This window comes from Lissotriton helveticus, chromosome 8 (assembly GCF_964261635.1).
Source record: "Lissotriton helveticus chromosome 8, aLisHel1.1, whole genome shotgun sequence".
Taxonomy (NCBI): Eukaryota; Metazoa; Chordata; class Amphibia; order Caudata; family Salamandridae; genus Lissotriton; species Lissotriton helveticus.
In genome coordinates, this window is record NC_136069.1 from 161,083,003 (window position 1) to 161,108,456 (window position 25,454).

Sequence of the window (25,454 nt, forward strand, 5' to 3'; positions counted from 1 at the left end):
TCCAGATCTTGAAGATCGACAAGAAAGTCGACATCTGGAACCTGTATCTGTGAATGAAAATTCAACAAGAAAAGACTTGGAAATTATTGAAATAGATTCTGAAGGTGAAGAGAATCTGTTAAAAGGAAAGATAACTGAGGATTCAGTTATTACTAATGAAGACAGAGAAGCGAAACAAAAAGAAGTTTCAGACCAGGAGAGTATCGAAAAGCAGAAAACAAGCTCTGAAGTAAGGAACAGAAATCCAAAGTCTGGGAAGTTGGAGGTAATTGAAGAAGAAGAAGAAGACGAATTACCAAGTACCAGTATATGAAATCAGAGAAGTGTTCCTGAAGGAGTAAAACTGCCGAATAGAGAAGTTCCTGAGTCAATTGAAATTTCAGACAACGAATCTGAAGAAAGTGACGTGGATGGTGCAAGTGAAAACAGAAAGAAAAGGGCTTGGAAGTCAGAATCAAATGCTTCTGAACCAAAGAAGAAATACGTGAGAAAAGCAGACTACTGGCCCGGTGGAAGATTGAGAGTCAGGTTGATCAAGAAACCTAAAGAGCAAGTTGAAGAAATCAGTAGTCAAAAGAGTCCTGGAAAGGAAGTGGGAGTTGGAAGGAAAATCGAAGTGGTGTCGAGAAAAGGAAAAAGAATAGTGAGACCAAACCAGAAATACAAGTCTCCTGAGTGGACTTATTTAGTAATTCCACCCGTTATTGACATTTATGGTAGTAGTGAAGAAGAAAACGAAATAGAGGAAATTAGTGACAATGATTGAAGTATAGAAATTTTAATTTGGCAAAAGGCTGAAGAAATTTTGTTAGCTGACATAAGGTCGAAGAAAAACTGTTTAGTGGAAGAAATCTTATGTATGACATAAGGTCGAAGAAAACTTGTATAGGGTTTTAAAAATAAAATTATTTTAAAAGGGGGGTATAAATAGTTTAAGTCAATTTTAAAATTAATTTTCTTTTTAATTTTGTGGCAAAACTAAAACTAACCAAAAATGCCTTATGTTAAGGAAAGCACTTCAAAGTGTTCTGTTTTTAAGAGATGCTGTAAGATGACTCTGGTGTGTCTGCTCATTTTAATACTGCTCTGGTTAGTTTTAGCTGTGATCATCCCATTAGAGATGAATAGAGAATTACACAAAGTTAACATGACAAGCAAAGCTTTGGTTAGTCAAACTAAACATAGTGCATCTGCTAAAGTTATTGATCATCAACCTAACTTTCATCATGATAAATCTATTAGTGATTTTTCAAGTAATACATTCACAAAACTTTTGAGTGAATATGTCAAGGTAATGGATGCAAAAGACTGCTATGTCTGCGTTAAGTTACCTGCTTCTGTTTCTGAGGGAGTGACATACAATATGCTTCCTCTCACATATGGTGTAACATGTAGTGTGTTAACTAGTTTATTTTATCAAACTGGACGCTTAGAATATTACTATTCAGATTTTGACGAGATTTTTGCGAATATAAAGATTGATGGTGCTTTAAATAAGCACAAGAAAGCAAAACAAATGAGAGAATTTTTCCTTGTTACTAACGAACTCACTTATGAGTATGCTTACAAGAATAATCTAACATGCAAATTGAGTGCTGAGGGAAAGAAATTTTTGAATATGGTTGAAGAGAGAAGAGCAATTTACAAAAGAAATGAATTAGTCAAGCAGACTAAGTCAAAATTCTGGCAAAAAGAGGATGAGAAGTTAAATGGTAAAATGCTTGAAAATGTTGCAATACACATAGATAAACCAGTTAGTGGAAAGCTTTGCATTAGAAGAGATAATACACTTTTTGATAATTATTTTGTAGGTGCAAGTAACTGTGAAGATACTTATCAGATTTTGGGAGGTTGGGGATTCAAAGGTGGAAAAGATCCAATCTTCCCTGGGATTTATTTTGTTTGTGGTGACAAAGCCTACTACAACCTTCCAGACCACTGGTATGGAACTTGTTATGTGGGAATTGTTTTTCCTAAAGTGTTTCATGTTGATAGAGATTCAGAAGGATTGTTCAAAATTCATAATTATGTAAATAGAGTCAAAAGAGAAACATTTACAGAAGTTCTGGGAGATATTTTTCAAGCAGTGATACCTTTTGTTGGTATTACCCTAAATGCAGGGAGAATTAGAAAATTGTCCACAATTGTTGACAGATTGTCAACAGACACTGCTGATGGATTCCAATTAGTGAATGTTGAAGTAGTTGCAATCAGATCTATGGTGATTCAAGATCGTCTTGCTTTAGACATACTCCTAGCAAAAGAGGGAGGAGTCTGTGGCATTTTACATGTACAACATTGTTGCACATATATACCTGATGAAAGTAAGAATATAGAGATGTACATTAAAAACATTACACAAATGCATTCAGAGATAATTCCTTTAGAAGAAGATGATTTTACAGGGAAACTTTCAAAAAGGTTCCAAGCAATTAAAAATTGGTTTCATAATATTGGTAGTTCAATTCTTGGCAAGATTTTGGCACCTTTGATTATAATAGTATTCATTTTTATTTTGACAAAAATAGGTTGTTTGTTGCATAAGAGAAAGAAGCAGTTGAAAGAAAAGAAAAGAATCTATAAACTTAGAAAAGAAGAAGAAAGGGAGATCGAATTACAGGAGTTACATAGAGAGCGTTATGCTAATTCCAAAGATTATGCAGAAACGGATTTTTAGGATTACTGATACAAATGAATTTGAATCAATTTCTCGGAAATTTAAATTACAAAATTTTGGGTGTTGGTGTGGTGATTTGTTAATCACCAGATGAGGGAGTTGATGGAGCGAGATAGAAAATAAAATTTTGTTTAAACTCGCAAAGTCACATTTCCATAACATGAATAATAATATTAATGATTTGTGATGTATTGTATTAATACAACCTAGATTAAACTTTACACATGGGGGGACTAACATGTGTGCTTATAAACGTGCATAAATGTTGCATCTTTTTGTTCGTGCAAAATAATAAAAATAATTTGTCGTTTTCGTTTTTGTCATTACTAACTGCAGCAAACTTAAAAGAAGCATGTGCTTATTTTGCTTTTCCTTGTCTATGTGATGTCATTTCTACTATTCTAGGTGCACATAAGTCTCATGGATTAATGAAGACTGGTAGATATAAACGCTGCTTTATTTGTTTGCATTTGCTAGGTAACATTAGTTTAATCGGGAGGGTTAATTAATTAGTAAACCTAGGGTGGATACAGAACCAACATTATTTCTTTAATTAATACTTTTCTTGTTTTTGTTTATTATTAGAAAGCATAAGTTGACTGCTTTTGGGCCTAGTTTACTCGAGTTTGCTAAAAGCTGAATTTTACTTCTGCACAAGTCACGAGAAGCCCATTCTGAAAAAGTGTTCGTCAAAGCTACATTCACAAAGCAAAAACTGATGTGCTGTCATCATTCTGTCGGACGTGGCCAAGGACGAATATGTGATAAAGGACAATTTTGTCAGCTCTAACTTGGCACCCGCGGAAACGAAATGAACACTGTGAGAATATTGATTTACAATTGTTGCAAACCAAGGAAGCTCCTGGTTGCATTCGGAAAAGACAATGGTCTTTAAGAAACGTGACCTAATGGAACTTTTGAAATATGGGTGACATGTCACTTGTCACTCTCAACCAATGGGACTTCGAGGATTTTTGAAAACTTTCCTTTGCTTAGTTTAGCTAGCATAGAAAGGTATAAAAAGTCATGCCCCTAGGGATGGGCTGGCTGCTGCTTTCTGACTTTCCGATGAGGGTGAAGTGCTGCTGGACTTTGCGTGGAGCACGTAAGAATCCTCAAAGAACTTTACTATATTTTCCATTTATTTAGCTTAGCTAGGGACTTAGGCTTTAGAAATGCTAAACTTTTAAAATCTTACTTAAACTTTGAATTTCTTACTTAAACTGTAATTTTCTTATGAAACCTATCAAACATGCTTACTTTAATGCTAATAAAAATGCATTTTTAAAATTACATTTTGAAATACCATAATTTAGTAAATAAAATCTTACTTTTGACAAACAAGCTGGTCTTGGTTATTCAGGAGTGCAGGTTACTATTAGCTAGATCCCATCGCCAATGGTGGTCGTTTAAATGGTTAGGATTTATTCTAATGACAATATACTTTCCACAGATGTATAAAATTGTATATAGTTTGTAGATAATGTGTATAAAGATTTAGTCTGACCACCTGATTCAGTAGGCCCAAATTATGTCATGTTTATAAATGGGTCCATAAGTTAGTGTAGAATTTTGTTTATAGGTTATGAAGTTGGGTAGCGTTGTTTATGATATATTTTCTATAGGCCGCTGGATCACCGGGACAGTGGTCTCTGGTTTTGTAATATATAAGAGGACATCATCCGCATAGAGTGAGATCTTTTCTTGTGCGGGTTCTGTGTCTGTTCTTTCAAAACCGGAGATGTCCTCATTTTGTCGGATCCTGGCTGAAAGTACCTCGATGGTAAGTGCAAAGAGGAGGGGAGATAGGGGGCAGCCCTGGCGGGTCCCCCTCTGGATCCGGAATTCACGCGATAGCCTTTCGTTCACCCTCACCCTGGCTCTCGGTTCAGTGTAGAGGAGTTGGACCCACCTCTGGAACTTAGGGCCAAAACCAAATTTGTGGAGCACAGCATAGAGGAATGGCCAGTGGATCGCGTCGAAGGCTTTTTCGGCGTCAAGGGAGAGAAACCAGTGTGGGTCGCTCCTTCCCCTCACTTCCTGTAGCCAGTTATGGGTACGTCTAAGATTCAGTTTGGTTGCTCTGTCCGGTAAAAAACCTGACTGGTCCAGATGTATAAGATCTGGGATCACCGACCTCAGGCAGAACGCCAAGATGGTCGCTAGAAGTTTCACTTCCGTGTTTAGGAGGGAGATGGGGTGGTAGGACGCAGAGTCCTCTCGCGATTTGCCCTCTTTATGTATCGGGATGATCGTAGCCAAGGAGAGGTCTGGGGGGAGCCTCCCCTCCTGGTAGGCCCCGGTAAAGAGGCCCTTTAAGTGATGGGCCAAGAGGTCCGCCGTGCGCTTAAAAAACTCGGTAACCGTTTTGCCCTGGAGTTTTACCCGGTCTCAGTCTGGCTATAGCTTCTGATATGTCGTCTGCTGTAATGTCCGCCTCCAACACCAGAAGGGCCTCAGCAGACAGCATGGGCAGGTCCGTCTGTGTCATATATTGTGTAGCTTCCTCACACGTCCCCAGATCCCTGCCTGCGTAGAAGAGTTCGTAGTGTGTAGCGAATGTTTCAGCTATCTGTGCATCAGAGCTGACAAGGATCCCGTCTGCGCTCCTAATGCAGTCCACCCATCTAGTCGCTCGCTCCTTCTTACTGAGCCATGCCAGGAGTTTGCCTGACTTATCCTCCACATCGTAAAGACGGTGAAGGGTGGCAAGGGATTGCGTTTTCGCCTCATTAGTAACCAGCTCCCTGTATTGCCTCTGGGCATCCAGCAGTCTTCTAAGAGTCTCAGCGTTTTTTAGGTTCTGGTATTCCCTCTCTAAACCCAGGACAGTCTGTTCCAGGGCCGTGACCTCGGCTTGGAGTTTTCGTCTTTCCTCTCCCAGTCTACTCTGTATTCTATCCCGTAATACCGGTTTCAGGGCTTCCCAGAAGGTGACATTCGACTCTACTGTTCCCTCGTTTTCAGACCTTGATGTCCGCTCTCAGGCCACGCAGAAAAGTCGCATTTTGAAGGTCCCAGGCTGCCAGGCGCCAAGTGGCCCCCATAGCGCCCCGGACGTGTCCCACCCTTACCAACAATGGCGAGTGGTCGGACATCCCTCTGGCCTTATAGTCGGCAGTGTCGTCCATCTTCAAGTACTGTCTAGACATAAATATGTAGTCTAACCTCGAGAACACCTTATGGGCCCCTGAGTAATATGAGTAGGCTATCTGAGTGGGGTGCAGCCATATCCAAACATCTGTGAGTCCTATATTAGCAATCTGTTGGGACAAGGCAGTCTGGTTCCCCCCTCTACCCGCAGCCCCAGAGCGGTCCTGTTCTATATCCATAACGTCGTTAAAATCACCTCCCATGATTTGGATAGTGTCAGCTGTGTCTAGGAGGATGTTTGCGAGAGCCTTGAGCATACGTGCCTGTAGCTTGGGTGGTGCATAGACTGAAATTATCGTATAAGTACGTCTATTCCATGTCCCTTGAACCCCGGCACATGTCCCCATTGGGTCTATCCAGGTGCGTGTGATACAGAATGGGGAAGTTTTTTTAACAATGACAGCTACCCCTCTGGAATCGGACGTGTAGCCCGCATGAGCCAGAACGTTATGGCGGCCCCTGGCTATGAAGGCACAGTGTGTTCCTTTAAGATGGGTTTCCTGCAGTAGGGTTATATCCGGGTCTAGCCTTTTAAGGTATGAGTTCACAAGGCCTCTTTAAACTTTAGAACCCAGTCCATTCACATTCCATGTCAGGATGCTAACTCCCCTGTCACCCACTTGCGATGCCGCTAAGTCACTTGCCATTCCAGAATGGGATACTGTAAGGAGGTCGGTCTCTGATGTGGATATAAGGTGTGAAGTATCAAAATGCATAACTGCGTTTTTCCGACTGCTGCCCCCTCACCCCAACTCTTCCCTCCCCGTCCCTAACCTGAGTGAACGTGAAACTCCCCTACCCGTCCCCCTCCCCCCACCCCGCCTCCCTCCCCATCCAGTCCCATCCCATCACAAGACAGAACTGTCCGTAGGAGAAGGCCTGTCGCCCTCCCGTGCATCCCTCCCTTTAGTCTGCCCTAGCCAACCCCTTCCAAAGCATGCAGCACTACTTTCCCCAAACAAGCACTGATGTCAGCAAGCGGGAAAGGTGCGTGTTCAAGAACCAAAACCAAAAAGAACAATAAGTGTAAATATAAGAGGGCGTGTCAACTTGCGTGCTCCCCATTGACAAGCTGCAATCTCAGTAACTAGTTCCACCATTGTTCATGAGTGAGAGTCTTGAGTGTCTGTTTCGGGGACGCTGTTCCGCCCCGACGCGTCGTGTTCCAAGCCTCGGATCCCCTCTACCAACGGGTGGACGGAGTGCGACCCTCCCACCTCTTCTTCTCCCCCAGAGGTACGGCTCTCAACCTCTTCCTCGTCATCTCCCTCTGATCCGGCGTGACTTCATAGGCAGCTGAATCTGGATCCCGCTACGGCGCTTCCTCTCGGGGAGGCCGATCGTCCTTGCCGTGTGCCTTCTGAGCCATGTCCCTGGTAAGGTGTCGCCGGGATTTGCCTCTTTGGCCTTCGGGACTTCAGCCTCTGTGCCTTAGGTAGTTCCCACTGGGGCCTGTTCTTCAGTGACCTGTCCACCATTTCGCGGCCAACGGTCTCTCTGCTATGGAGTATAGGACGTTCCTCCAGCCATTGCCAGGCATCTTCCGGATGGTTAAAGAAGAGTGACTTTTCCTTGTAGATTATCTTTAGCTTCGCAGGGAAGAGGAGCATGTAGGAGATATTTAAGTCTCTTAGTTTCACCTTCACTGCATCGAAGGAGCGGCGCTGCTTCTGCACCTCCTGGCTGTAGTCTGGGAAAATCATAATGTTCTTGTTTTCCAGTCGGATCTCCCCCAGTTTCCGAGCCTTTCGCAGAATCAGGTCCCGGTCTGCGAAGTTAAGAAAACGTGCAATGACCGGTCTAGGTCTCGCACCCTCCGGCGGCTTTGCCAGGAGGGCCCTATGCGCCCTCTCGATGATGAAGCAAGGTGAGAACTGCACCGTCGGGAAGGTTTTAGTCAGCCAGGAGTGGAGGAATGCTGCCATATTCGTCCCTTCAATTCCTTTTCTTAAACCTACAAAGCGCAGGTTGTTGCGTCTCGCTCTGTTCTCGGCATCGTCCACCTTCCACATCAGTTGGCGATGGGATGCCTTGAGTTCTGCCATATCTTTTCTTAGGGTGGAGATCGAATCTTCGGCTTCGCCTATCCGTGTCTCAGTTGTAGTCACCCTGTCTGACAACTTTCGGAAGTCTTGCCTCAGCAGTGTCACCTCAGAACCCACTCGGGATTCCTGGATATCGGCCCGTGATGCCTGAATAGCTCCCATTAGCAAGTCAGTGTCGGAGCGCGCGCCAGAGGCAGCGGGGAGGACACCCGCCGACTGTTTAGCCGCGGCGAAATTGTCCATGGGCCCCTTTTTAGAGGGTTTGGGGAGTGTGTCCTTCTTCCCCATGGCTGGCAGTACCGCAACGTCGGTCTCACGGGGCAACTTGTGGTTCTCACCGCCTCTGCCGCTCTGGCCGTATCTGAGGAGCAGCAACCCCCGTAGTCTGTCACGGGGGAGGGCAGTCCGGTCTCTCCACACCGCAGTCACCGGGGGCCACGCGCGTCTTTGTCCCGCTCTCCGGGGGCCTTGGTTCGTGTGGTCACTTGAATGCCAGTCCCGAGCAGCACTCCTATGTTCGCCGCAGCTCGGAGTTGCACACCTTGCCGAGTGGCCCTTCTGCCGCCCAGGGCCGCCTCTCCGTCATGGGGTCCGGGGATCGCAGCATGCAGAAATCCCCCACGTTCCCGGCCTCCGACTGCGCCAAAAGCCACCTCCGGGGGGGCAAGGGCCTCCCAGTTGGACGCAGGACAGCGAGGACACCACGGCGAGACCTCCGCCAAATCAGGGGCAATGTAGGGCCGGGGGAGTCCGACCACAGCACCCAGCAGGTGACCGTGGGAAGGTAGTCGGGCCACAGAGCGCAGGGACTGTTGCAGGGTCAGGAGCAGGACCGGAGCCCTCTCGATCTCCGTTTTGCGTCTCCGGCCGCCATCTTGGTAAAGTGTCTGGTCTTCGGGGGGGGCCCGGGTGTCTCAACAAGGGCAGTTCCCCACATTATATATGTGGGAGTTAGGCAGAGCTAGTCTGTCTCCTGTAGACTGTGGATGTATAAGCTGTTATCCGTTGAATAAATCTCCTTTCTACTGCCTCCTGTGTTTCCTGAATTACAACACGCACCACCGCTCAGGACCCGCCGGGTGCCCCGCACACTCTCACCTCCCAGGCCTCCAGTCAGTGGCGAGTCGAGCCGCAGGCTCGTATCATCTTCACGGCCCCGCACCGGCCGCCATCTTGGTGAAGGTCGCGAGGTCCCCGGGAAGCCCAGATCCCGCACCGGGGCTCCTACCGTCGACGGGCACCACACGAGGACTCTCACATCCGGACCCCAACAGTGGTAGATCGCCAGAGGACCTGTCGGCTCGACTTGAGCGCCGTCGCCGTTGCTCGGGCACAGCGGCCGCCATCTTGTCGCCAGCAAACCTTCTGGGACAGCGAAACAAAGTCGGCATTTTCGCTGGCTTACGGTCATGCAAGCTGCACGTAAATAATCTCCACGGAGTCTAGCGGTTCCGCTGCCGCACTCTCGGTGTTCTGGTGGAGTAGGGCTAAATAGAAAGACGGATTTGGAGGCAGCTCGCCGGGAGCTCAGGAGAAGCACGTCCTAGCAAGCCATGCTGTTGGCCACGCCAGAGAGGATGATTTTCAAACCACTAAAGTTTAGTCAAAGTTATGGGCTTTACTCATTCAGTAAATCATATCTTACGTAATTTTCAAACTCAGTAGGGTTATTTCATACAACGAACTATAAGCAGATAGATGGCAGCATTAATCATAACAAGGCGCAAGATGCAAAACGGAGGAAGTATCAGGAAAGTAACTTCCCTAATCTAAACAAAGTACCTGAAAATGGCAAGGGGAAATCCTAAGCAGAAGGCGTCAGTCTTAAATTTGAACCAAGTAAAGGTTCGGGGTAAAGAAAGGCATAAGCGTTTATGAGTCTATCTCAAGAACCAAGAGTATAGGGTATATTATCGCAGAGTTTGGGAAAGGTCTTCCCTCGACACAGTAAGGACAAGATCTCCTAAACTATTTTAAGAGACAGTTAAAATACATCGCATTATTTCTCCAGAATGTCTTCCCACCAACTCCTCCAAATTGGGAATAATCAGGTTACACTGTCTTCCTGGAACAGGTAAACACCCCCCATTCCCTTCATTGAACAAAGGCTCACAGAGCTGCACAGCATTGAATGTACCAGTGGTCTGGACTGCATTGTACAGCAGGATCCTTCTCATTCCCACGCACAGTGTAAATCACAACAGACTTCCAATTAAAGTTATCTACTTTCATGTTTACAAAGGAAAATAGTAAACTACCCTGCTAACTATCGTCAGTTATCGTGCACCTGCAACATAAAAACTTAAAAGCACATTTCAATATCAACATCATCAGGGCACAAAGGTCAATCTTTTTCTGGTGCATACTTTGGAAAGGCGTTACTACAGGCTTGTACTATTCACCGGGACTTGAGATTAGATTGATTAGAAGCATACTGCTACCCCTGGGGACTTTATGGCTGAAAACTCAGGCCAAAAATACGGAATTTACAGAATGTACACTGAACAAATATGGGGAAGAATTCCTTACAAAAAAACATATTGTTGGCCTTTGACATTTGTGTCCTGAAGAAGTCTCAATGTTTCGGGACGAAACGCATTGGCTGTGTCCTAGTCCATATTTTAAAGTTGAAGCAAAGAAATGAAGAATGAACGTCCTTACTACATGTGTTTCGTGATGCTCGCATTCAATTATTGAAACCCTAAGTAACTCTGTGTCTGGGATATAAGACCCTATTCCTGTTCTTCAAAAGACTTTTCCGCCATGCACTCTTATAGGAGCGCTTCTCCCTCCTGTTGTGATAAATGTGAATATACCATAAGCTAAAGACTATACAAAATGTGGCTTCGTTATATGTATATTACAACACAAACACACAAATTAACATATGATTAGTATAGATTATGGAGTTTTACAATTTCGCTGCTCCAATGCTAATGCTGTATTGTGATTATAATAGTCAATTGCAGGACTCTAAAAGCATTTCTCTATGTTCTGATATAATTGACAATAACCCTACTACAAAGCACTCACATGTAAAGCGGAGTATCTTGTTGTAAAAGAGGTCTGCAGCAGACGCTGTCTGTGGGAGAACTAAAAGGTAGGCAGGACATTAAAGCAATAATACACCCATGTGTTTTTAGGATTATGAGCAAGGGTATCCACTCTCCATACAGTTCAACCCGCCAATCACATTTAAGCCCCATAGGAAGTACTCCTGTCAGGAATAGACTGTCAGTATGTTCTAAAATAGACAGAACTGCAGCCTTACATTTTCGACTGTGAAATAATTAATGAAGCAATATTCAAAGATCAAATGTTTACCTCATCCTTCGGTAAACTTTAATCCTTTAAAGAGGCTACCTCGAGCATACCATCAAGCCCTGTCGTTGGTGTATGAGTCTCAGCCGCTGTACATGGAATACACCACTTTGTAATGAGTGACTAAATTAGTGCGGTGCTCTTGAGAGGAGGAAAACACCCTGCTTCCCCCAGAATTATCAATCAAATGATTGAAACAACAAATTTTACCACATTCACGGCACAAGGTAATGCAATCAAAACTATAGTTAGTAGTTATATTAAAGAAAAGAAAGATGCTGTATAATCACCACAAAGGGTACTCCCGTAACTATCGACGCGTAAGCGAGAGCAAAGTAGGAAAATGATGCTTTCCCTAGGTCCTGACCAATGCCTGCATTATTTCTGCCTTCCCTTTTACAAGTTTCTCCGGCCCGATTACAGGTCTGTAATCGGGCCGGAGAAACTTGTACACAGGAAAGCATAATTTTCCTAATTTGCTCTCGCTTCCGCATAGAGAGTTATGGGAGTACCCTTTGTGGTGATCATACCACTGGGTAACTCGAATGGAAGCCCTGACCTTACACTTTTAAGTACTGGATTATGCAAATCAGTGGTTTGGAATCCTCCAAAATCGTACTAAATTTTAAGAGGATCATTTGAGAATTGATTTGATGTTTAGCAGCCCTGAGGAAGTCGTAAGGGGAACAGTCCCGCTCCGACAAAATGCATTGGCGTATGGCTAAAAAATAAAAAAAGAACACAAAGAGGAACAAGAATTACAGTATCTTTAATATCTTTAATATAACTACTAACTATAGTTTTTATTGCATTGCCGTGTGACTTGATTTTGGCAAATCGTATACCATCAAGCCCATTATATATGTTGCACCACCCTTTGCAGAGCATAGCTAAGATCTTGATGAGTTTATGTTAGACTGGCTATCATACCAATTAAGGCTACTGAATTTGAGGTCTGCCATCTGGGAGTAGGTTAAACCACATTTATACGTGTGAATCCGAATTGTGCACATCCCTGCACATATGTGTGAAAAAGTGGGAGCCTTTATGAGAAACTGAGAATATGAAACATACCCAGTGCATTTAATGAAGAATTTGTTACTAGACTAGTTGTCTAAACCACTATTCTGGATTGTATTATCATGATCCAATCCAGAATAGTGGCTTAGACAACTAGTCCATATTAAAAAATAAATGATTTAGACGTCTTCAGACCATGCTCAGGAGATCCATAAAAAATTCTTCTACTTCTTGTTTGAAAAATGATTTATCCTGATATGTACAGAAGCGCAACACCAGATAATAATGCCAAAAACATAATAGAAGTGTTGCAACTGTTCATAAGCACCTTAGAATTTTGCGATAACTTGCCTGGATAGGGGAGTTGGAAAAAAATAGTTTACAGGTATAGAGCCTAACGGTCCGGATATGTGTGGAATACGCTCTTACCATTGTGTTGCAGTCAGAGATACACCTCCCATAATGTGTTACAATAGGTAGATTTAGGAACGTCTAATAATTATGGAATAACAAAAGGCAAGTACCTCACCAGACTCCAAAAAAGAATAAAACATGAATATTATATTGACACCCACCACTATTTTTTTTACAGAGATACCTATTATACTAGTGGACAACTTGCTTCTGGAGGTTCCTCTGAGTTCATGCGGGTGAACAAGAGCAGCAGGAATACCGAGTTGTACAGAAATTTGTACTTCAGGTACGGTATTACACTCTTTCCTTTTTTATTCGCTCATTTAAAGGTTTGATTTTGCAAATTTCAGAGCTATAATTCAATCTAATATCTAAAACAAATGCCACGGAACTAATAGAGGTGTTTCTAAAAACATACACAGAAGCTTCTATGAGCTCAATAGGTAGAACTGCTAAACTAGACAGAAATTGATGGTGCCTCTACTGTGTCAAATCAAATCAAATCTTTGTTTTCGGCCATAACAGGTCATAACAATTAGCAATACAATTTAAAACACAATTATTATAAAATGGCCCTCTCTGAAGGGTCACCCCAAACTTTTTGGCTTCCTCCTCCTCCATTTGAGGAATTATTTTTGTTGGTCTTAAGGCTCTGAACACTTTACCACTGCTATCCAGTGCTAATGTGCATGTGCTCTCTTTCCTAAAACATGGTAATATTGGTGTATACATGATTGGCATATTTAGTTCACGTATAAGTCCCTTGTAAAGTGATATACCATTTAACCAGGGCCTGTCATCTAAATGCTACTAGCAGGCCTGAAGCACTGATTGTGCCACCCACACAAATAGCCTTTCAAACCTGTCTCAGGCCTGCCCTGGCAAGGCCTGTGTTTGACGTTTACTGCCACTTCGACTTAGCATTTAAAACCACTTGCCAAGCCTTTAACTCCGCTTTTATTACACATAAGTCACCCCTATGATAGGCCCTAGGTAGCCCTAAGGTCAGAGTGATAGATAAGTAAAAGGCAGGACATGCGCTTTCAAGTTTTACATGTCCTGGTAGTGACAAACAGTTACATTCATTGTTCACTACTGTGAGGCCTACTTCTCATAGGCTAGCATTGGGAATTCCTTAAAACATTTTAAAGCTCTAATTCCTGATTAGAAAGGAGTAGTTGCATCATGTTTCATAACTTTGGGATGGTAATGATAAATCCTCTTTACTGGTAAATATGGATTTAACATTACTATTTTAGAAATGCCATTTTTAGAAATTTGACATTTCTCTGCTCTTAACTTTGATCTGAGTGGCTGCAGCCTGTCTCCAATACACATTTGGACTGGGTGAAAGCTACACTGTGTGCATTCTCTCTAGACCTCCACAAACACAGGAAGGGTGGGTGTGACAGAGGACTCATCTGCATTCATCTACATTCTGAGTGCCTTGATACCCTTACGGGTGATTAACCGAGCTATACAAACCCCTGATTGATTGATTGGTTTGATTGCCTTCCTGGGCAGGAAGGGGGAGAGGGGGCTCACACATCTGAATAGGCTGTGTCCTGTCCCCACACAAAAAACTGATTACCCCAATAGAGAGCCTGGCAGATAGAGCTGGGATTAAAGGATATCTGTGCACTTCAAGGAGCGTCTTTGAAGTCACCCCTCACTACAAAGTCACATTTTGGTATAAGTACTGGGGCTCTGGCCCTACCAGATCAGTACACTACTGGACCTGTGAAGAACTCTGCCAGGAGTAAGGATGGCTGTGCTACAAGGATTGTCCTGTCTGCTTGACTAACTGTCCTAAGGAACTGCTTCTCTGCTGTGTTGAGTTTCCCCTGCTGCCTGCTGATCTCTGTCCTTCTGAGGACAAGGACTGCACCCATCTCACTTGAACCCAGAGTGATTCCAAAGACTTGTTGACGTGCCTCCTGTTTTTCTGAAGCCTCAGGGTCATCAAAGACTTCCTATAATTCTGCTGGTGCTGCTGGAATCTGCTATCTGTGAGTCTACATCGACACAGTGGTGACTCTGCGCCGATCGGAACCAACGCATTGCCTTCAATGCTGTAGTGGTGGGCGCTCGACGACAGTGATTCTACAGCTGGCGTGGCTCGATGCTGACAGACAGCATGACTAAACAACCACGCAGCGCACGCAGCGCAAAGGGGATCAGCACCGAAGCTTCCATCGACGACGTTGATTGGTTACCATCTCTTGCCTGCATCCACGTATCGATGACGATGCGGCGCGTCCTTGAGTCCTCACCTCGAGTCTTCAATAAAACACTTTGACACATCCAAGGTGCTTTGATAGTGGGACTTGTCTGGGTCCTGTAGCCGGCCTGCCCTCCATGGCGGTCGGCCTGAACTTTGGACTTTCTGCGGTCTAGCGCAACCTAAAGTAATCTTTTAGCGCTATTGACTTCTAAGCACTATTTTTGATTTATTCTTTTAAAATTAACAACTCCGTTCTACTAATTGGATTTTTGTTGTTTTGGTTTTGTGTCACGTAGATCAATATTCTCTATTATTTCTAAACCTTTGAGGATTCATTTTGTGGTGTTTTGATTGTGTTTTTGTGTGCTCAGAATTCTTTACACATTGCCTCTTTAGCCAGCCTGCTACGTGCCAAGCTACCAGAGGGGGAGCACAGGTTATCTTTTAGTGTGTTTCTAGCCTACTCTGACTAGAGAGGTGGTTCCTGCTTGGACAGGGTGCATACCTCTGCCATCCAGAAACACCATTTTTAACAACAATAGGTATAATAAAATTCACAATTAGCTCTTAAAATCACATAAGATAATACGAATAATCCATTGAGTTTAATAATTTTAGAAGTTATGATTGTGAATGACCATGTGACCAGGCTGTGATTTCATAGATTTTCTTACTAAGTATCTTAAACTGACCAATAAGCTAACCTATATACTATCCTTTGGTGTGCTTAGTGCTTAGTATGGATGAAGAGGGGTACTTATAAGCTGTTGAATTTGTGATCGTAAAATACACATGCATGAGGCGTACATGATTTTTCCCTCAGTTGGTTATCCCTATATTTCACTGAGTTCCCATTAAAGACCACTTCCACCATTAAAATAACTCTAGGGAAAACAGTTGATGTATTCTTACGATATAGGTGTAGAAGAAAATGTGCTTGATTCAATGCTATTTAATACTTGACAGCAGTTTCAGAAGCTATAATCATAGAGTGGATATTTTGCAAATGCCCTCGAGAGTTAGCCCCCCCCCCAGTGTCTGCCACACAGATGGTCCGTCTATCTTAGCACTTAAAGACAACAGGAAAATGTGCATTCAAGGAGATGGCATCTTTAAAATTCCCTGTAATAGTGCAAATGCATTTATGCATCCCCAATGTCGGTTGGGCTTTGTCCGCATATTACAAAATGCTAGTTTTGGACCAATAGCTATCTTAGGAATCATTCGGATAGCAAGCACGTCAGTGAACACTGTTTTTCCTGGGACTCTTGATTTCCATGCTGTGTAGACAACCAAACAGCCAAAAATATATTTTTATCGTCCGATCTCCTGCAGAGGTCTTCTGCTCTGTTGCACTTCCTAATGTTGTACTGTATAAAGAGTGGACAGAGGTAAATTAGTTAATGTTTCCAGGCCTCCCAAGGAATATAGGCACAAGTCTGTTCCCTGTTCAAGATATTTATCTTATTACTGATGCCACAGGCAATGTGCCCAGTCGGAATTTTAGATAGAGAGATCTCTTTCCTGCTGGGAAGATTTCATCTAGGAAAGTTTCAGTCTTGTTTCAACGACATATAGTGTTTTAGCAGGAGACCTGCTCAGCTTATCTTTGCTTGATTAATATCTTCCCAGTATGCCTTCATAACTAGATCTAGGCTGGCCTCTGCAATGATTTCCTTATAGATCCAGAGGTCTTCTAAACCAGTATTATGAAGGACATTTGATATAGGGACAAACCATGGTAATGTGTGATAGTTTGAATTCGTCATGATGTCCGATAGTGTGGATCTGTAAGAAGTAATGCATATCCAGTACTTTATTGGTGTCTAAGATTTGCTCTCAGATAGTCTATTGGTGTTCCACAGCCCAAGTGCAATAGCCGTCATAGGAAGTTGTTTTCGGAGGTTTGAATAGATGGAGTTTTTCTACCCCCCCAGATCTCTGAGCCATAAGTGCTTGCCGCGCTCGCTTTGTATACCAGTATAGCTGATCCCACTGAATGTGTAAATGTGTGTAAATGTAGTAGTACTTGTATAGCTCACGAATCACCCATGAGGGTATATCTCGGCGCTTGTACGCATACCGCTGTGGAACCCTTCCTGGCTTTTCCCTGTGAAGTGCCCACTCCTGGGCACCCCCAAGGTGAAGCCAGGCATCCTAGCGTTGTTGGGGCCGCTGTGGAGATTAAGTAAGCTATTGCCCAGAGTTGCAGAGTGGGACCCATGATTAGAATAGGCACGGAGGCGAGAATTATCAGGTCCGAGGAAATTGAGCCCAAGATCCGCCGAGGCGGGAATTGAACCCTGGACCCGGGCTAGACCTCTGCATCAGGGTCTGCCGCTCTAACCATTGAGCCACACTTCTTCACAATGATTTGAATGATTTCCACATGATTTGGCGAATCTCAGCACCGCTCCAGCTTGCTAGGCCAGAGTGTTGTTACTCTTGGACAGCTGCAGGCCCTACAAGAGATTGCCATCCAGGCGGATTCCCAAGCAGTCTTAGGTGAACACATGGTCCAAAGGCTTGCTATAGACACTGAAGGTCGCTCTCAAGTTGTGTTTTTGGTTTGGTATCATGTACTTAGTTTTCCCAACATTGATAGTTAGGCATCTTGTAGCACAGAATTACTCTAAAACTGTCAGTAGACGGAGCATTGATAGCTCTGTTCTGGCCTTTTGCACTATGTTGTCTGCAATGAGTGGTATTGGAATGGACTCCTTGCCCAGTTTGGACACATCTAGTTTGAGGCTCATTAGTGATATCACAACGCCGTTAATGTAGCAGTTCGAGAGTTGGCGGTACTATGTAGCCTTTCTTAACGCCTTGCTGTATCGAAATCGATGCTGAATATTCGCCTTTGGTGCTATACTTCTCTTGAGCCGTGTTACCGGAATGCAGTGCAATTAATAGCTTTTACAGGACTCCCAGATCCTTTAAGATTTGCCATAATGTTGGGCACTCAATGATATCGAAGGCAGTTTGGAAATATATGAATACCAGATATAGTGGCAACTTTTTGAGAGATATGTATTTAGAGCAGATAAGGTTTAATCAGATCACTTCATCCACTCTACTCTGGCCTCTCCTGAAGCCTGCTTAAAACTGAGCTATCAAGTATTTTCTTCCAGCCATTGGTCAAAGCAACATAGTAACAGCATCCCAAAGGTTAATTTCAATAGACATCTGATGGAATTTTGTCAGGTCCAGTGGCTTTGTGCTGCTTTTGGGCTTGAATTGCTTGGACAACTTCTGTTTTTCTAAATTCGTCCATTGGCCACAAGGCTGAGTAATGGGGGAATGTGCTAGCAGTTAAAGAATTACAGGGCTTTTTGATGGCTGTCTTAGGTATTGAGTGGACCCAAAGAAGGTGTTCTAGATTAAGATTGAAGTTAGTGATAGCCTTCAGGTCAGCTTTCCCACTGTACTGTTTTTGCTGTAATATTTCCTTTGGGGTAGGTTTCCCTCCTGGCACTGGTCTGCAAAGCTAGGCTGATCATTATGCACAATGTACCTTCCTTCTGGTTAAGAGCTGTAAAATGATTTAGCCAAAGTTGTGGACTTATATTCAACTCCAGATACTTCGGACGACCTTCACATCCCCATCTCACGATATCCCAAAATGTTGATTTTCTTAGTTATTGCATCCAGTAGAGCTTACCAGAGCTTTTGCAAGTGATATTTCTTCTTGATCTTTAACAGCTGTTGTACTGCTTTCTGCTGTCATAAAAAAGCTGTTCGTTGTTGACGGACAGATGTCAATTTTTCAGGGCTGACGATAGTATCCTTTTTACATAGGTTTTCTTTTGTCTAACTACACCTGTCCATGTCTGCAGCTCTTTGAATTTTTCCAGTTCTTGTTCCCCCTCTTCCATATCTGGAATCGGGATCGAAGTTTGCATGGTCATCCATTTATGGTCGCATTTGTCTTTGATGTTGATGATGATCTCCTTATTTGATTTCAGAGCAATATTTAGGCCGCTTGTACGTTTGTTTGAAATTGATACAGGAAGGGTCGGATTTGGATGCTCCATGACTGACTAGTAGGTCATGATCGCTTTCAATCCTAATATTAACTCTCATGTCAATGACAAAGTGCCATCGTTTGATATTCATCATCATATACTCAATGGTACTTTTCCTATGTCCAGCTCTAAAAGCGGGTTTTGGAGCGCTGTCTGATGGTGTACGACCGTTCAGGTGCCACATGCCTCCCTTGACTACAGCTTCAATGATAAATTCACCCTTCTTTGTGCTTGTGCAATGCTCTTTGGATGATAAGGGAATGTTAAATGCCCTATCTTTGTCGATTATCGACTGATGCAGCATTAGAGGGTGCATTTTGCAAGTTAAGGACGCCACATACCAATATTAAATTGTTTTTAGTGCAAGTGAGCCCTGCATGCATGCTTTCTGATTGCAAATTTGGCAACTCTTGCAATCTTTTCACCAAGAGCTGTTCTTTGAAGAGCAGGGAATCCCATTCGTCCAGAGCCCATCCACGTGGAGGATAATAAACTTTCGGGATCTCATGCAAGCATGCCTTGCTTCTTAAATTGATGACTTATATATTTTTGTTTATTATGGTATGGGTTATTTCAGCATTTGCTACTAATGATGTTCTTATCCAAGTGGTCAAGCCACCTGTGGGTCTGCCCTTTTGTTGTTTGCTGGCAGATAAATGATATGTTGAGTAACCGTCAAGATCTATGACGTCAGTAGACCATGTTTCTTGCAAGCAGCAAATGTCCTGTTTTAAAAAAGACCGCTAGCCTTTATCATCCATTTTTTACCTTAAGCCAGCTATATTTCAGCTCATGATTTTTAGGTATGCTTTCAATCCAATCTGCGGATAGAAGATTCTGGGTTCATCCTATAGACGATTTCCTACTTAATCGGCCAGTGATGGTCTTAATAGTGGCAAAGTGATAAAAGATTTGTTTTAAAGGGACTATTTGTTGTTCCTGTAGGTGCTTGTTGGTTTTGTGATGCGATATTCGCTATACAAAAACTTAATTTCAGTCAGATTGGTTCGCTGAGGAAGGGGTTGGTGGGAGGCCAGCTGTAGCTTGCAAAATTGGATTAAAATTTTGACAGGACTTATGCTACTTTTCTCGTATTTTGAATTTGGTAGCTCTAAGAAAATAAAGGGGTACAATTCAATTTTTGGTGACTGTGCTAGAATACCCCATGCTTTCAATGAATTTGCATGGCTGAGGATTTCATTTGTTATTTTCATACTGGACAATTCTGCATCTGTAGATTTTCTACCACCATGCTTATTTCATTGAGCGAAGCTTACTGCCAGCAGGTCATTTGATCTTATGTCTTGTTTGCCTGGCAAGAGGATATTTCCTCTGTTGAGAACATATTGACTCCCTCGCAATATGTATTCTGGGGTGAATATGATCATCAACTGCTCTTTAATCGTGCTTTTGCTACCCTGGATAGCATCACATGGGGTGCTTATCTGCATGTTGCTTAATTTCGGTCCATTTACTGATTGTCTCCTAGTATCCAGTGTTAGTGGTTGAGCCCTATTATGCGTCAGGTTTGCTATTTTTGCCCAGGGGTTTACAGAATCAAGACTTACTGAGCTGGTGAGTAGGGTTGTTGCCATCCTGCGGTCGATTGTCACTATGGAAGATGTAAATTGCTTGGTGAGCTTCAATTGGATGTCAAGTTTTGAGGACTGCATCGTGATCGCATCTGCAATTATATCAAAGGTTTTGGAAATTACCTTCATGATACTCCGTATTGGCTGGTCCATTGAGTAATCATTTGATCACCTTTCTCATAAAATACATATAGTTGTTTTTTGTCTCACAAATCATAATTGTCAGATGTTCTACTTCCCAGCTAGAAATCTACGCTGTTGCTACCTGGGTTTTCATGGGCGGGAGACTGCATTCAGTAGAATAGATGAATCCTGGCACTGTATATTGGGGTAAACGATTCATTTTCAGCTGTGAGAGTTGGGGAGAATGGCATTTGCAATGAGGACTCTTTCGTGGATGCCGGGTTTATGCATTTTGATGCATAAACCATAGCTTTTGAGTCGGACGTCGAACCTTCAGGGTTACCTTGACCAGAAAGTAATGAAACAAAAGGTTTTGAGATTTCAGCAATTAATAAAGTGGATCTATAGTGAGGTCATGGGATTAACTGCAGACATTGCTAAGTAAGCATTAGTTAGTATATGCTTGGCAGCCATTTTGCCGCTTTTGCACGCGTTACTACATGGTTTTATTCTCATGGATAGACTGCTGGTGCATTTTCGCATGAGAACTGTCTGTTTTTCACACATTTTGCTGTATACTGTGCTCCTCGTCTGCACAGCGTGTTCAAGGTCGAAAAACAATGTATGCTGTTGATTCAGTTTGGTCAGTCCCAAGCCCATGGACACAACATAGAACACAGCCGCACTACTGAAAGTCGGGTGCTTTTAATATGGCCTTGCATGCATGAAAAGGCACTTGGAGAGATTCATTCCCATGAAGAAGAGCTGTGCTTGTCCTGAGATGTTATTCCTTGCATCTAAACTTGGAGGTATGGGGTCCCCATGACAAAGCCCAGAGGTCTTCTATAATTATAATAAAGTAGCTTATAGCATGGGGAGGTTGGTAAGGAGCCGTAGCCCTGTTTCTACTGTCATTATAATATGGTTTCCCCTTTTGTGCTTTATGGAATTGTAACCATGCTGATTATATTGTTCTTAGGCATTTTGCTGCTAGTATTGGCTTGTGTACTGCATTATAGAGCATGTTAGTTAAAATAAACATTTTAAACTATACAGTGTCTCTGTTTACCCACGTTGTGGACAAATATGTGTGTTTGAACGAAAGAGTGTTCTTCTTCCCGCGATTCCTGAGAGGGACCGAGTGACATGTTCTAGGGTGTCTAATCATTGGTAGCTCCGCTGTAGTACGGAGAACGAATGAGACACTATAGCTAGTCGGATTTGGGTTCTGGGCACCGAGGTGAGTTTTCTGGTACACCACTACACACTGAGGTCCTGGTTTCCTGCGCATAGTTCTGTGTATGTGCAGAATCCCTGCAACAGATCCTAAGGACTTCCACGACTTAGATCTATTCAAGTCACAACCAAGTTTAGAATGGGATAATGTTTACGGAAGTGTTTCCAGGAATATCTGTTCTTGTGTTGCTTTTTCTATTGCTTTTCTTGGTATCTTTGCTTCTGGTGATGATGTGGACTGCAATATTCCAAGGGTGTCTTCTGCTCCTTGAGCATTTGGTGCTTTTGATGCATTAAGTGGCCAGAGCAACAATTCAAGTGCATGAACTCGGTGCCCTTCATGTGAGACTGTGGGTGAAGTTGTTTGTTATGGTGTTTATTTGGTCAGGACTTCTAGTAATGAATAATGATTGAATCATTGATAGGTGTTTTGGGATCGTTTATGAGAAACTTTCTATATGCCTTATTGTTTTAGAATGTACTGGTTCCAATAACGCTAATTGAGGAAGCTTTATTCAATTCGTGATGCAGTCCTTATGGCGGTTGGCAGGCGCGCAACAACCATTGGGCTGAAGGGGCTTCAGCCCCCCCCGTCAGGTTCCGTGGGCTGGGCTGAGGCTGCCAGGCAGTAGTCAAGGGTCATCGAGGGTATTACTCGATCCGTCCTAAAGCCCAGGCGGTCACAGCTTTCCTCTTGTTTATCCTATTTACATCTTTCTTTCTTTTAGCAGACTCCCCTGCATGACTCTTTCATTCCTTAATGGCTGTATCTGCATGACAACAGCGGGAGACTGGCAAAGTTACAGAGTTTAAAGGTGTGAAGTAAAGTCAACCTCCCCCTCCCCTCCCCCCCCCCCCCCCCCCCCGCCCAGGAATGAACAGAGTATCCTGCAAACAAAAAGGAATACACCCTCATCACAACAGACTTTTGCAAAGAATGTAGGGAAGAGATGATTGTAAAGTTGGCTTATGATATACATAGGGTTGCCACATTTTCAGATGCAAATGGGGACGAGGCTGGTAAGTGAATAGCAACTAAATCTGCTGTTAGCTTTAAAAAAAAAAAAATCACTCGCAACTCTTAACTATTTTGATCAGGCATTTCATTTTATTTTATAATGACACCAAACTAATATGACCGTGGGGTTTAAAATGAACACAGTATAGTGAGTGTTACAGAAAGTATAGTAGTCTTGAGGAGTTCGCGATGCACACCCGGATATTATAGACAAAAAATAAGACTTCATCTGGAGCACAGTGAATGTGAAGCTGCAATTATTGCATTTACCAACTGAGCATCAAAGTCATAAAGGCAGGTCATCAAAAATGTTTAGAGACAAATATTGAACAGCAAAGAGAAAGACTCTATTAGCTTTAATAATAATTTAGGAATTGTGTATGTTGCTTGGTAATAATTTTGATGTGATATATGCAGGGCCGCTGAAATTCTGCAGCGGGGGAGAGCCAAATTATGCAGCAAGGTTGAGTAAATTATGTGGCATAATTCTGCACATTTTGTTATAGCATCACTATATTAATTTGTAATTGTTTACACTTTTTAACACTGTCTCAACATTGGTTGCATCTCATTAATACCAGTTTAAAACTGAAATACAGATATAAGCAACAGAAAGGTGACCAGTTACCATTTGCCAAGGTCCTTCCACTGTGTGGCAACATGTAGCTGCGTTTTTTAGTAACTTTTGAACGTTTAAGCTAAAAACATTTTTCTGTAAACATCTGCAGATTGTGGCAAATGCAGCAAATATTCAACTATGCGGAAAAAAAACACAGCAATACAGTTGCATACCTCCAGTGGCTCTGGATATATACCTGTATTAACTGCTTGGCCTCGTATTTCAAATCAGAATAACTATGAGCTTTTGTTGAGTTACAAGGTTTTTTCACCAGCTGTTACTTAAAAATATCCGCTATTTAGGTAACAGACTGGCCAGGTGGCAATCCGATGGGAAATTACAGCATGGAGGGAAAAATGGATGAATGTGGGACAGAGCCACAGAGCGAAAGTAATAGGCTATAGGAGTGAGGGAGGGAGCAGGGGGAAAGGTGAGTGTATGAGGGAAATAATCAGTGAGAAAAAGTAACACTCCGCAAGAAAGAGGAAGGGTAGACATGCAAGGAAGAAGGTAAGAGACAGGGGAGAGCTGACAGTTGAAGATTAGGACATGGGGTAAGGGGTGAACCACAACTGCGGACACTCCTGACTTACTGAACCTATATTGCTCACTATAAAGCATACTCATGCAGCTCTGGTAGCAAAGATTGACAAACTAGTGCTTGATGTAGGATTAACTCTGATTAGAAGAAACTGGCAGTTTTAATATCAGAAGCCGAAGCAATACTGACATGAGATCTGAGGGCTCAGGAAGCACTTTGAAAACATACAAGACAGAATCTCATTCCTTGAATACTGGGCTGAAGATGAGGAAGGTAAAGCTATGGGGACCAATATTCAGATAGGGGGCCTCACGGAACAAACAAAGGGCTTTAGCACTGAATGTTGTATGGAAGGGTTACTAAGTACACTTACAGCCTATTACCTGACAACATTCTTCTCAGTTGAACAGGCACAGGTCCATATTATAACTACTGCCATCCAAAGGGCCAGCCAGGCCTATAATAATGTCATCTGCTGCAACTACAGAGTTTGCTCGATTTTGTTTCACTTGCCACAACAGAGCTAACTGTTATACTACAGACAAAGGGGTATAATCTTGCAGTGTGCTAGTTGAGATGACCCTAGCACTGCCAAACAGTGGGCAGGCAGGGCAATTTTCTTCAGGTTCTGCTCCTTGAAGAGGCCATGCAATACGCTATCAGTGAGTCTGCCGGCATGATGTGCAGCATTTTTCTCAGGGTGAAGGGTTAACTGTAATCATAGTCATGCTATGAAACAGACCATGCCCATGCTGTGACAAAAGTCTGGCTTCCAGTTGACAGGTTGTGGAAGGCAAGCATGCCTAGTCAGGTGTTTAGAGCCTCCTATATAAGGCCTTTATTGTAATATATTGAGCAACATTATGGTGCATTAAACAATATACAAGAGAGGTTTCTGCACAGTTTGCATCCTGAACAATTATTTCAAGGTGCCTTAAAATATATATAATATATAATTATACTGAAAAAAGAGTCACAGTGAAGGAAAACAATTGCCCAGGGTCACACAGTTTAGGCAATATAGATAGCCAGGTTCTTTGGGTCAGGGCACAACAAAAGCTCCAGTCTAGCCTTGATGGACCATACACAATTGATGATACACAAGTACTGATTTTTCCAGATTACACTCCAATGGTGCAACAACAGAGGAGAGTATATCTGGATGTTAAGAAACAACTCCCTAAATTACACCTCAAGTACATGTTTTCATTCCCAGCGGATCTGAAAGTCTTGTACAATGGGAAATCCCACATCTATACTGATACATCAGCAGTTTGGAAATGGGCTGAAGCTCTGTTAAACTCGGGTAGCCCTATTTATTGGCCATCCCAGAACAGATTGAAATCCAGACCGCAATTTACGAAAAAAAAACACAAAAGGTTGACAGGCCATCCGCTACTCTACACAAGCTGAGAGGGCTGCTGCAGCAGTGGAGGCACTTCATGA

At 43.0% G+C, this 25,454-nt stretch overlaps 1 protein-coding gene across 2 annotated transcripts in view; it reads left to right on the forward strand.

Annotated features, from left to right (window-relative positions):
• The window catches only part of TMPRSS2 (transmembrane serine protease 2), a 341,947-nt gene that overhangs the window by 231,226 nt on the left and 85,267 nt on the right, over positions 1–25,454 (forward strand). For both annotated transcript variants that reach the window (XM_078656813.1, XM_078656814.1), the window contains one exon: positions 12,809–12,916. In XM_078656813.1, coding sequence (XP_078512939.1) covers positions 12,809–12,916 — 108 coding nt within the window. The remainder of the gene's footprint in view (positions 1–12,808; positions 12,917–25,454) is intronic.